This window comes from Macrobrachium rosenbergii, chromosome 29 (assembly GCF_040412425.1).
Source record: "Macrobrachium rosenbergii isolate ZJJX-2024 chromosome 29, ASM4041242v1, whole genome shotgun sequence".
Classification (NCBI taxonomy): domain Eukaryota; kingdom Metazoa; phylum Arthropoda; class Malacostraca; order Decapoda; family Palaemonidae; genus Macrobrachium; species Macrobrachium rosenbergii.
The window spans coordinates 7,624,584-7,638,743 of NC_089769.1; the positions used below are offsets into that span (position 1 = coordinate 7,624,584).

Consider the following 14,160-nt stretch of genomic DNA (forward strand, 5'->3'; position numbering starts at 1 on the left):
TAAGTTATGTTTTGTGTATATGCATTCATTAGCCCCTCATTACCTTTACCTTATAAAGCACTTCATAAACCCATCATAGAATCCCCTGATTACAAATTAAAATGTGAACATCAAATCTGGATTCCATTCCATTGGCATTCACCCATATTACACTGATGTTTTTCAAGAAAGTGACTTTGCCAGGGTTTTTGTGACTGATAGGCCAAAGCCAACTATACCACCTAAAAGCACAACAACCTCACATGAAGTAACACCACAGCCATACCCTACACATCATCACAACAGTAGTTTTCTCCTGAGAATATTAGACCATTCCCAAAAGCTGGAGAGAGGAAGGGGACGGCTAAAGGCAAAAAGTGGGGAAGATTCATGATTGCAACGGACACTTCAGAAAAGCTTGAACTTGAACAGAAAGAACTGAAGAAAAAGCCAAAAAACACAGCCAAGAAGGAAATAAAGTTTGGAAATGATACCTCAAGAACATTAAAAAGCAAGAAAAATACAAAAAAGTTAGATACAGAGGGCCAGACCAGTGATGAAGACCTTCATCATCTTGAAAATCTCTTGACAGCCGATCTTAACAATAATTCTTCTTACATCTCAGAGGAGGAGATAGAAGACACAGAAGTGGGTTTTATTGATAAAGTCCCAGAGTAGGGAGATTTTGTTCTTGCTGGGATAGATCCAGTAAAAGGTAGCAAAGTGTATTATGTAGGCAAATTAATCAGCAGTTTAGACGAGGATGATGAATTTCAGGTTTCTTATTTAAGAAAATCACAGAAATTTGCTGCTAATAGTTTTAAATTTCCAGAAATTGAGGATGAAGCAACTATTGGTAAAGAGGCAGTAACTGGAGTGCTTCCCAACCCAGTTCAGCAGAGTATGAAAAGAAAGCAGGGGTATTTCAAATTTGGTTTTTCTTTTGCAGGATACAATATGCGTTAGGCCAACTTCAATATTTAGGCACAACAAATTTCAAGTATTTGAGTTACGATTTATGTTTGGTGTTTACTCAAGGAGAGAATAATTTCAAGTAAATTTTGGTCATTTAAGAATTTGGTGGCAAGGATATTTCAAGTTTAGTTTTTGTTTTGAAGGTTACAATATTCTGTAAGACTACTTTAACATTTATTCTCAGCAAACATCGCAGATTTTCTGTCTGCCATTCACTAAGGGAGAGAATAATCTTTTAAGTTGATTATGGTCATTTCAATAAAACACTTCGTATGGTATTTCTGTTTCATTTATCATCTGACTTGAAGGTAAATGTCAATTATAATGATTGTCCGAATCATCACCATGGGTAGGGATGATTTGGACATTTTGGAAACTTGTACTTGAAGATAAGTAGCTTCAAGTATAGTAAAGTATATTGCTACATTCACTGGTAAATGTAGGATGATGAGGCTACACATTGACATGCCAAGGATATCACTGCTCCTTAAACTCTGATTTCTAGAACGAAATTAAAAAAAAATGTCCGAACCATCACCGCTCTCCCCTAATTTCTGTTTTGGCCCCAAGATGTTTTGCTCAGGAAGTGATGTCATCTCCCTCTTCTAGAATTTTCTCTTGTATCTCATTCCCAAAATGCCTTAATAATGAAGTCATCTGATTGTTTCTTTTCTTACTGGAATTCTAAGATCTGCTCATTCTGATTTCAGAGACAGTTCTTGTGGTGCCCTCTCTGTCTCTGTCTGTCTGTCTGTCTCTCTCTTTCCTCAGAAGAGAGAAGTTCTTAATGTAAAATATTTGTGTGGTCATTGATATTAAACTTAGCTTTTGAGAACTGAATGTAGGAAAAGTGTATATATTTGGTAACAGCGCCTAACAAAAAAGTGTGTTTTGTGAATTTCAAGCAGCTGCATTTCAGTAGATTTTGCAAAAGTTTTCACAAGCTTGTGTAAGGTGAAGTGAATTTTACTTATTATTACCATGGTGTAATAAGATATATTAAGAGATTTTTGCCATGGTGAAATTATTTTAGTAAATCTTTTGTGTATTTTTGTGTTCTTTTGTTTGCAGTCTCTTGATTTTTTGCATTTTATATAGTGGTGATTTACCATTTATTTACTTAGCAATTTAAGTATTTCTTAATAATTTAACATTGCATACTTGATTTAATTTTCATTTACTGAGATTTTCTTTTCAAATCTTCAGTAATTCTTAATAGTTTGAATTTTTCTTGATTAATTTAATTTCATGATATATTAAAGTTTTTGTGATTTAGTTATGTTTAATGATTTAACTCAAGAATTAATTAAATTTTGTGTTGTTTTCAAGTAATAGTAAATTTTTTCAGATTGTGAATTCCAATTATAACTTTTAAATTTAAAAATAAATTTTTGTATTGAAAATTTTTTAAAGACAGTGTTTCATTTATTGACCACCAGTGAATAGGATTAATTGCGTGCATAAGGCAAAGTGATAAACAAGTTTAGTTCCTTTAGTTTTGCTGAAGTGAATTAAGACCAGGAAAACAGTTACAGTTGTTTGATGGAGTGATACCTTTTGCTCTAGTATGTTTCTTGTTTAACTGGTAATACCTCACACTAGTCTTGATAAAGTCATTTTGATTTTTCACGTGATTAATGGGTTTTTTGATGGATCACTGTTACCTTTAGAGTACTCAATCATAATTTTGATTGTTATGAGAGGTAAATTTTTAGATTCTATGATTAGTTGTGTAATAACCAGGTACTTGGCACACTTCGTGACTATATATATATATATATATATATATATATATATATATATATATATATATATATATATATATATATATATATATATATATATATATATATATATATATATGAGTGGCTTTAGTAAAATTGAAGAATTGTTATTTCTGGTGTATTCCATTCTGTCGAAACATATTGATATAATTATCTCCTTTCATTCACAAGACATTTACCAAGTCTGTGTTTTCGTCGTGGTAGAGACGCAATCTCAACTGTTAATCTCTTGACAATGCAAAATTAAAATTTAACGAATCATCCTTGGTTGCTGCAACTGCTGATGTTCCATTCCCGAGGAAGTAAAGAGTTCTCCTTCCGCCATGATGCTTGGCTAATGCACCGAATGAAAAAAATTCTGAACAATTCGACACCAGGACTGATTTCCTCGCAATTATTATCTCTTCATAATTTTCAATCTTCAGTATTTACCCTTGGCTAGCCATTGTTGCCACACAGCGACACAAATTCAGTTGTTGTTCTTGAACACAGCTGCTCATTTAAAGATAAACCGTCTTAATGCAAGCTATGCTTTTTCTCCTGCTGATTATGTGCATTTCAGTCTGTTGGCCTAAATATATTTCTAAATAGCCTTACATAGTTTGTTTGGGGTATATCCAGATTTACTTTAGCCTTTCTTAAAAGAAATAACGTGGGTTTTTCTCCTTAATTTTGTATGAATTTTACAATAATAATAATATTAATAATAATAATAATAATAATAATAATAATAATAATAATAATAATAACAATAATAATAATTATTATTATTATTATTATTATTATTATTATTATTATTATTATTATTATTATTATATTTTTTTTGGGGGTCTATCACAATCATCCTATTCGACTGGGTGGTTTTTATAGTGTGGGGTTCCGGGTTGCATCCTGCCCCCTTAGCAGTCCATCACTTTTCTCACTATGTGCGCTGTTTCTAGTAGCACACTTTCTGCATTTATTATTATTATTATTATTATTATTATTATTATTATTATTATTATTTGTGTGAGCTGTAAATCCAATGGAAGGGAGACATGTGCAGACACCAGACTTGAGAGTGGAGGAGCCAACGCTGACAGATGTGAAGAATGCAGTCAGTAGCCTGAGGAATAATAAGGCACCTTATTATCCTTCAAAGATCTTTGAGCTTCTGATAATGATCTGGAGAACAGAAGAGAAGCCAACAGCATGGGAAGCGGTCAACAGTATCCCGGTACATAAAAAGGGGAGATGATTATAGATGGATTACACTTCTGAAACCTGCTGTAAGGTACTAGCCAAAATTATAAGTGGTAAACTAGAACCCTCCGTAGAGACAGCATTGGGCGAATATCAATGTGGATTCAGAAAGGGAAGATCAACAATTGACTAACCTTTTACTATTAGACAGATAATGGAAAAACACTGGGAGTATACTAGAGATATGTGGCAGGTTACTGTAGACTTTAGACAAGCGTCTGGTAGTATCCGTAGACCATCAATGTGGAATGTTATGAATTTTGTCTTGTTGGAACAAGATCATTTCTTATTTTCGTAACAGATCCCTCATATCCTTTTGCCGATATAATAATAATAATAATAATAATAATAATAATAATAATAATAATAATAATAATAATAATAAATGCTTTATTTTGAAGACTAGAATTATTTTTTTTTTACTCGGTACACTTACCTGACTAATATATTTAAATGGTCCTAAAAGAGAGAGAGAGAGAGACTGTAGCAACAATCACTTATGCAATTAGATTGTTCAGCAGAATTAAAACCAGGACATTGTTTATAGTCACTTTAATGTGAACAAGTATGAATCCTATGACGCTCTAGGTATTCTATAAAGAGATTGAACAAATGCACAATTAAATAATAACATATTGACGTTGAAAAACACACACACACACGGAGGGGTAGAAGTTCTTCTTACAGTTCTACCAGTGATTACCGCGGCAGTTCCAATCAATTACGCACCTGCCATCTTCCAACCGAATTTCACACAGTCCTCTGCATCGGAGAAGTTTGCCTTCAAGAGTTCGACCTTTATGATCAACCTGCAGACTCCTCTTGGCTTTCCGCTCCGAGGAACGAGAGAAGAAGAAGTGAGCACAATGCGCGCCGTAAGAGAACAGCAGCGCAAACAGCATCATCACCAAGTTTAGTCTCATTTTCCGGCAACTTCTGACAATTTGCGAATCCCAAGTGACAGCTGATTCAGCTAACTTGTTAGCAGTCTCTTCAGAATGTGAGAGAGTTGTCCTTTCTTCCTTTCAGTCTACGGAGTCTGTAAACTGCGCTTCTCCGTCTCCAGCTGTCTACGACCTTGCTAATGTGGCCACTTGGCTGTCGTCAGTCGTCACTACTGAAATTCGCGAGAGACGCCCCAGGATACCTATCACTTTTCTCATTCGCTCACATCCTGCGTTGGTTATCGTCTCAGGTGGCGCCGGGCAGGATGTAAACAAATGTATATGATAGGTCATTGGCTTACTTTCTTTATAGACAATAACAAGTAGTGGAAGGGATTTACTACAGTGGGATTGGATGTTTTTCTTCCAACTTTCAACTGGGTTTCTTTCATGGCAAATTTGGCAATGATGCGAATAGGATACTTCCTACAAATCCTATTATGAGGCTTGCGGGAATACCTTCCTCTATAATATCTCCCACCCTCCCGTTACTGATATCCTCTGTTGTTTATCCCGGAAAAACGTTGGACAAGATGTAAAAAAAATTTAAATAAGTTTGAGTAATATGTAAATAAATTAGATAAATTATAGAGGCGACTCTCCTGATAAAAGCTATAAAGGAGTTATTCAGATTCATGTTTGTGAGTTGATGTAATGAATTCATTCAATTTTTTTGAGTTGATGTAATGAATTCATTCAATTTTCTTTTACAAAGGTCAGTCGTTGTTATTGAAATTATATATATTATATATATATATATATATATATATATATATATATATATATATATATATATATATATATACACATGTAATTGAAATGCCACTATAATATCTATAATAATAATCTCGATAATGAAATTAATAATGATCACAGTGACTTCCTCCAAATCACAAAGAGATTTCGATTGTCATTAATGAAACAGTTTATATATAATATATATATATATATATATATATATATATATATATATATATATATATATATATATATATATATAATATTTATTATATATATACTTATATATGCATATTTTTATGCATTCTCTTGAAGCCTTCCAAATTCCACACTTCTAAGAGGCCGATACATTTCTTTGGCAATAGAATTACTGTATATATTATGTTGGAAACATATAATATATACAGTGTCTTATCTTCTGATTTCTGCTAACCATTGTAGCCAGACACCGAGGCTCTTTTAAAATATTATTATTATTATTATTATTATTATTATTATTATTATTATTATTATTATTTTATTTTTGGGCAGATGTTTGTAAGAAGCTAAAGAGGACTCCCATTCAACAACGCTTCACCGGAAATGACGTCATCATCATTCATATCTTTTCGGGTATATACCGTCTGTTGATACCAGTTACAAGTCTGTGCTGAATTCTTTATTAGTTTTTTCACATATCTTTTTAATTGTTACTATTTTCTTACACGAAGGTAATGCTAAGTTCCTTGTTGGACGAGTCGGTATAGTTCTCGGCTATCACTCTACTAGACCCGAGTTAGAGTCTCCGGCCGGCGAGTGGAGAATTAGAGGAATTTATTTCTGGTGATAGAAATTCATTTCTCACTGTAATGTGGTTCGAATTCCACAATAAGCTGTAGGTCCCGTTGCTAGGTAACCAGTTGGTTCTTAGCCACGTAAAATAAATCTAATCCTTCGGGCCAGCCCTAGCAGAGCTGTTAATCAGCTCAATGATATGGTTAAACTAAGGTATACTTAACTTAATGCTTTGCATCTAAAACAGTAGTATTGACAATCGTAAATTATAGTAAAGGATCTTTAAATTGACGTTTACATAGCTTTATTTTCTTACATGTATTATTCCATTAGTTATCATCCGTCTTTCTCTAACATTGCTTTTCTTCTTTGTTGTTCCTCTCTTCATTCTTGCATTCAGTAAAAACTAAGACATAAACGTACAAAATAAACACGAATTCAAACAAACCGATTTTTTTAAGCTCTGCTGTGCGTTCCTCTCTGCCTTTGACAAGCAAATTATTCTCTCAAGTATTTTTTTATTTTTTTATGCGTCAATAAAAGCACAGAGTTTACTTCGGTGTCGGTGTGACGGCTGACCTTGGCTTCCATTCATTTAATTTTCCTTCTTCTTATGTTCCTCTGTTCAGCTCTGGCAGCCTCGGTGACTGATGTTCCTAAATGCTCTTTCCTCCTCACTCCACATTCTTTTTTAAGTCCTCCTCATTCTCTTCACATTATACCAGAAGTCTTTTGTCGCCATTAAACGCATCAACTTGGCCCCGACGACAAAATTTCCGTTTCAGAGCATTCAATGTTGCAGGTTCGCTAGAAGGCTCCACCCTCTCCATGCTACAGCCAGACTTTTGTTTGTAAAAATGACCAGTATAGAGAAAACATCTTCGTTACACAGAGGTCAAGTAGTTCTAGTGTTTTGTCAGTGCCAAGAGGAAAATGTCCTTCGAAGGTCTGTCACCTCCTTAGAAAAGACAACACGTGGGCGATCGGGACTTCGGTCAATAATGATTTTGCGTCTTTACAGGCCAGTGGTTCTCAACCTGGGGGGGGGCGTCAGCAATTTCCAGGCGGGGCACGAGCCCTAGGAAAAATGTTAAAATTCTCTAATTATATTCATTATCCTCTTAACAAGAGTCGCTAAGAATAGTGTGAAGTATCACACTAATTCATTCCCACAAGAATAAAAACACCCCTTCTGTTTTTTTTTTTTTTTTCATTTGCCTTGAAATCCTGGAGGGAATTTTATTCGTAGATGCAAGGGGGGCGCGGAGGGAAGGACCAGGTGTTACAGGGGGCGCGGTAATAAAACAGGGTAAGAACCACTGTCATAGGCTGGGAAGTTTCAGCTCTTCTATTTTCTTTTTTTTTTTCCATAAAATCCTCTGCCTGTTTTGCGTGGGAGGATGAGAAGGTTCCGAAGAAGGGTGATAATAGGTCTGCAAGCCATTTGGATAATATACATATAAGTAAATATGTATATATATATATATATATATATATATATATATATATATATATATGTATATAGATATATGTCTATATATATGTATACACACATATGTATATATTATATATAAATATATATGTATATAGCAAGAGAGAGACAGACAGACAGACAGATAAATGGTACGATTACTGACCAAGTTGATGTGTTCAGTTATGACAAAAGTCTTCTGCTATAAAGTGAAGAAAGCGAGGAGGACTTAAAAAAGAATGAGGAGTGAGGAGGAAAGGGCATTTAGGAACATCAATCACCGGAGGCTGCCAGGGCTGAACAGAGCAACTTGCAAAGAAGAAAAATGAAACGAATGGCAGCTAAGGTCAGCCGTCACACCGACACCGAAGAAAGTTTTTTTTTAACTGATGTTTATTTTGTACGTTTATATATTATTTTTTACTGAATGCAAGAGTGAAGAGAGGAACACAGAAAAGAAGAAAAGCAATGCTAGAGAAAAATGGATAATAATTAATGGAATAACGCATGTAAGAATATAAAGTTATATGAATATAAATTCAAAGGAAGATCCGTTTCTATAATTTGCGATTGCTAATACTACTGTTTTAGATGCAAAGCATTACCTTCATGAATAAAAATCCTCAGCAGCGGCTTAGTCAATTCCTAAATCAACAAATTTCATTACAAGTGAATAAATATAATGCAAAGGAACTCATAAACAATTCAACATCGACTTGTAACGAGTACTGATGACGTCATTTCCGCTGGAGCGTTGATTACTCGAGGTCCTCTTGAGTTTTTAACAAACACCTGCCAAAAAGTAATAATGGTAATAATTGTACTAAAATTGAGAAAGCCTTGTTATCAGGGTACAATGGTTGGCAGAAATCAGAAGATAAGACGCCGTATATTTTATGTTCCAGCGATACGAGAAGACATCTTTGTTGCTGATATTTCATTCTGTTGCCAAAGAAAGGTTTCGGCCTCTTAGGAGTGTGGAATTTGTGTTTATTTCTGTGTAGTGTACACTGACACTTCTCGAATGTGCTATATATTATATATATACATTAATATATGTACATACAAATTTCGTTGAATTCTATGGCTTTTTGATTGTTGATCTACTTCTTATTAATTTGTCAAATTAGAAGTCACAAATATATATACTCCAGAGACGGTAGTGACGAACATACACAACCGTTTGAGACTACAGATCCCCCACTGACAGGTGTCAGTGTAGGGGTGGCTTCAAAGCTCATTTTGGGTAGAAATCACAATATACTCTCAAGGGACAATACCGATAAACGTAAAGACCATAGGATACCACAAATCCACACCTGACAGGTGTCAGGGAGGCGTGGTGGAAATCTTATCAGTACGTCTACAGATACGAAAATCCTTTTTTCTATACATCTCTCCTGCCTACCTTAAAATTTAAACATTTTACAAATTTCTTTTGATGTTATAGGATCAAGTTTATACATGCCTTGACTGATATTCGTATTAAGGCCATAACTTTCTTTTATAAAGCTAGATTCAATGGTATTCCTTTCCAGGGCATTATTAGAATACACTCTCTTTTTTGCCCCTTCCCAGTGGATAGCATGATTGTTCTCACTAACATGTACAAAAATACCACTGTCCCTTCGTGCATAACTCTCACATTTTTTATGCTGTTTTGTTCTCTTTTCCAGTGCTTCACCCGTTTGGGCTATATAAAAGTTGTCACAAGACATACATTGAAGTTTATATAAACATCCTTTAGTATTGTCGGGAGAGTTCTTGATAAGTACTTGTTTCATTGTTTTGTTGTTCTTAAATGCGACTCGAGCAGCCGATTATAAGAAGAAGATAATTACGAGGAAATCGGTCTTGGTTTGTAGTGATTAAGAATTTTGTTCATTCGGTATATTTCACCTTGTGCCTCCTAATGAACACCATATCCTTTGGAACCTTGACTTTCAAGTCAATGGCCCCTTTGGTGGTCTCGTTCCATATGAATAAGGCATATCTTCTGAATAATAATAATAATAATGGTGAAATTCATACCTTTAAGGAGAAAAATCCAGGTTGTTTCTTTCAGGAAAGGTTCAAATCCATCTGGGTATTCCCCAAACAAACTATGTAAGGTTATTTAGAAATATATTTAGGCAAACAGTTTGAAATGCACACAATCAGCAGGAGAAAAATATAGCTTGCATTAAGACGGTTTATCCTTAAATGAGCAGCTGTGTTCAAGCACAGCAACTGAGTTTGTGTCGCTGTGTGGCAACAATGGCTAGCCAAGGGTAAATATTGAAGACTGAAAATTATGGGTAGATAATAATTACGAGGAAATCAGTCCTGGTGTCGAATTGTTCAGAATTTTTTTCATTCGGTGCATTTGCCATGCAACATGGCGGAAGGAGAACTCACCACTTCCTCGGAAATGGAACATGAGCGGTTGCAGCAACCAAGGCTGATTCGTTAGATTTTAATTTTGCATTGTCAAGAGAATAACAGTTGAGATTGCGTCTCTACCACAGATGAAACCACAGACTGCGTAAATTTCCTATCTGTCAAATTGGAAGATGATCGGAAAATTAATGAAATGAGATAATTATGTCAATATATTTAGATCGAATACATTATTTATGTCGAATACATTACAAACAATTCTTCCTTTGTACTAAGCCGCTGATATATATACCTTAAGCCACGCGAGTCTTCTCAAAGAGCAGTCATTGAGGGTACTTCGAGTAAGGAGGTAATTATGGCGCCCTGTACAGGACGGAAGGCGTATCTATGGAAATCCCTCCGTCGGTACCGATCCCGTGGCCATGGGAACCTCCTCCTCCTCCCAGGACTTGAGCGGAGAGCTCGCCGACGCTGCTTGCCAAGGCACTGTGGAGGTCTTCCCCTGTCGGCAGAAGAGGGTTCTCCCCTTGGCCTAGATTGACGAAGTACACCTCCGGGTTACTCCTGGGAGGAGCCGGGACGTGAATGACATCAGGTCCGTCATCGACAGTTTCCTTCTTGAGGACGTAGACGATGTTCTTCTGCTGGGGAGGAGGAACCACAATAGGCTCTTCCTCTCTGGGTTCATCGGGCAGACGGACGAAGACTATGTTGTGCTCGACCTTGGGGGGAGGGACGTATGGCGTTGGGCCCGGGGGCTGTGGAATGTGAGGGACGTTGTAGACGTAAACGTTTCGGATGACCTCGGGGGTGACGCATCTTCCGTCGTGAAGGATCTGCCCGTGGGAGCATGAGGCACCGATGCTATGTCCCCCTCCGTTGAAAATTGGTGAAGGGCCTGGGGATGGTAGGCTGTACGTCGGGAGAAGGCTGCATTCTGCAGCTGCTGTTAATGCTGCGAGAAAAGTCTGCCAGAGAGAGAGAATATTCTGTCAGTGTTCGTAAATGATTCTGTCTGTTTTCACTGGTTTATCGGTCTAACTTTTCATACTTTTCCATCTTCCAAACAATCGCGATCGAGTATAAAATAAAGCTTCAGTAAGATTTGCGAGGGATGGTAAAGTCACAAATGTTCAGTGTAAAAACTGAACAAAGTCTAACTATGTTTAGCATTTATAATTATCTGGAACAGATAGGATGTCTTGAGCAACAAATCTCATAGGCCTAAACTCCCAGATAATCATTCCACTAACGAAGAAAATAATAAAAAAAATATGTAGAAAAGTTTTGTAATGTTGAGATGGAAAATTCTTACTTTCTTTCCATAAATGTATATACTGAAAACAAGAATGATACAAAAAATGATATAAGAAACTGCACAAAATAATATATATATATAATATAATATATATTCATATATTATATATATAATCCAAATACCTATTACCAGATAACTATATATAATAACAATAATGTCCTCTTAACGACTTGATTTCTTCCAAATCACGCTTGTCACTATTCAGACTTACCGTGAGGTCCAAATGAAGAGCCCTGGTATTGATAAATCGAATTCGGGTTCGAGTCCTGCTACGGAAGTCAGAATTTCATTTGTTCATTCATTTGGATCTCAGGCATCGTGGGGACATTCATATCCAGAAAGTTTGAAGAAATCGTGAAGTTAAGAGGGTATTGTTGTTATAATAATTAGTTATGTATTTATGTATGTTTGCATATATATATATATATATATATATATATATATATATATATACATAAGTGTGTGTGTATATGTGTATATATGTGTGTGTGTGTGTATATATATGTATGTGCATGCATATATATATATATATATATATATATATATATATATATATATATATATATATGTATATATATATATATATGTAATATATATATATATATATATATATATATATATATATATATATATATATATATATATATATATATATATTATGTAAAACCATACAACTTTGTCTATTCAGAATGTGTTGCACTAGCAGGGCACAGCCATTTGGCTTGTCAGCAGATCTCCAGGGATGGGGTTGCAAGCCCCAAGCCCCAAGCCCTTTTCCTTGACATCTGAGGCCGGTATCCATTGACAGCTGAGTGGACTAGCGCGGGATCAGCACACGGACCAAGCAAAGGTTCACTGAGCGCTACGCCACTTATCCACGGTGCTCAGTTTGATTTTGCCTAGATGAGGAAACGTGCTTGGAAGAACAGTCAACAGATAACAAGAAGAGCCAAGAATAAGTGAAGAAAGAGAGGAAGAAAGAAGGCACAGGAAGAAAATCGAAGAGCGGAAAGCGACTTACCACCAGAACCTTCATGACGACAGTGGGAAGGATTGTGATGACACGAGAAGCGTGCGCCGTCCTTTATATGTAGCCGGACGACTGAGAGCGCATTCTTCTTCTTCTTCCTCTTCCACGACCTATTTTTGTCCTTTCCCTTCTTCCTCTGGGCCGGTGGCGCCTTGAGGGCTCTCACGAGCGAAGGAAAGGCCTCTCCGTCGAGTGGTGGTTCTTGGCTCTATGCCTATTCGACGCTCTAAAGGGCGCGGTGAATAGAAATGCCTTCGTCGTACCATTAAAGGCTTAGCTTTTGTTCGTAGGGTCGCAGACTTGCGCGTGACGTTATTGCTTCTTTTGTTTTTTTGCGCTGAGGTGATGAGTGCCGTTTCAGTCTACGTTAAAATCTGACTTTGGAAGGTAGTGGTGTTGATTTTCATTCGTAATTTTTATTCTTCACTTTAATGTTTAGCATTATGCGTTGACGCAACGCTTCAAAACGGTTGTTTTCATAAAGAGGTCAACGGGAATATAAATTCCAGTTCAATTATCCTTGGTATTTTTCTGTCATGTTATATCAACTGCCATTAATCAGGTTTCAGCATCACGAAAATTGGGATTTAAATATATATATATATATATATATATATATATATATATATATATATGTATATATATATACATATATATATAAATATATATATATATATATATATATATATATATATATATATATATATATATATATATATATATATATAACTAAATATAAAATATTTCAGCTGACTACTTCAGTCCTGATCACTGGTGAATATGGACAGAAAATAGGTGACAAACTATTTATGAATTATATATATATTATATATCATGTGTGAATATGTGTATAGATATATATATATATAAATTTATATGAATTATATATATATTATAAAACATACATACATATGTGTGTGTATGTGTGTATATATATATATATATATACATAAATATATGCATGTATGTATATATACGTACATATATAAATAAAGATAAAATCCACGAAGGAAACGGAAACACTGGAGTGCTGCGAGGCCTTTCGACGCTAGGTCCTTTACTTAGCAGACTGAAGAAATATAAAAGTATGTTTACAAAGAAAGCTCATATAAATGACAGATGGGGATTATAGAGAAAACATATGTACCTGGAATCCAGCACAATTGAAGCTTTAGTAGGAACTGCCAAAACAGGATTAAATATTTAAGAGGTTTTTACAAAGGATTAGGATCAACCGTTTAGGAGCAGGGACAGGACAATTAAAGGATTATACAGGTTCGTGACTGACCACCTAAAAAAAAAATTTTAGTACAACACAATAATTCTCTTTTTTTTTTTTTAAACAATAATAACTTTTTGTAAGATGAACATTTTTACAAATAAAAAATTATATCTTTATTTATATATTCATCACGTTCCATATTTTCGTGATTCAGTTATACACATTTTTTTTTTTTTTTAGAGTTAGTTCAACCAGACAGTTATGTATATATATATGTGTGTGTATATATACACATACATACATA

At 35.0% G+C, this 14,160-nt stretch overlaps 1 protein-coding gene across 2 annotated transcripts; it reads right to left on the minus strand.

Moving 5' to 3' along the window:
* Positions 1–10,016: 10,016 nt before the first annotated feature.
* LOC136854566 (uncharacterized) lies at positions 10,017–12,761 on the minus strand. Of its 2 annotated transcripts, XR_010857731.1 has the most exons (3): positions 12,626–12,761; positions 10,579–11,254; positions 10,017–10,444 (listed from the first exon to the last, which is right to left on the minus strand). XR_010857731.1 is itself a non-coding variant. In XM_067130918.1 (2 exons), exons 1-2 carry the CDS (start codon positions 12,638–12,640, stop codon positions 10,640–10,642), a joined length of 630 nt encoding a protein of 209 aa, XP_066987019.1. In that variant the 5' UTR covers positions 12,641–12,760; the 3' UTR covers positions 10,486–10,639. The 2 variants fall into 2 exon arrangements, 1 of the variants encoding a protein (XP_066987019.1); XM_067130918.1 differs by lacking the exon at positions 10,017–10,444 and having other exon boundaries at positions 10,486–11,254; positions 12,626–12,760.
* Between the last annotated feature and the right edge of the window lie 1,399 nt (positions 12,762–14,160).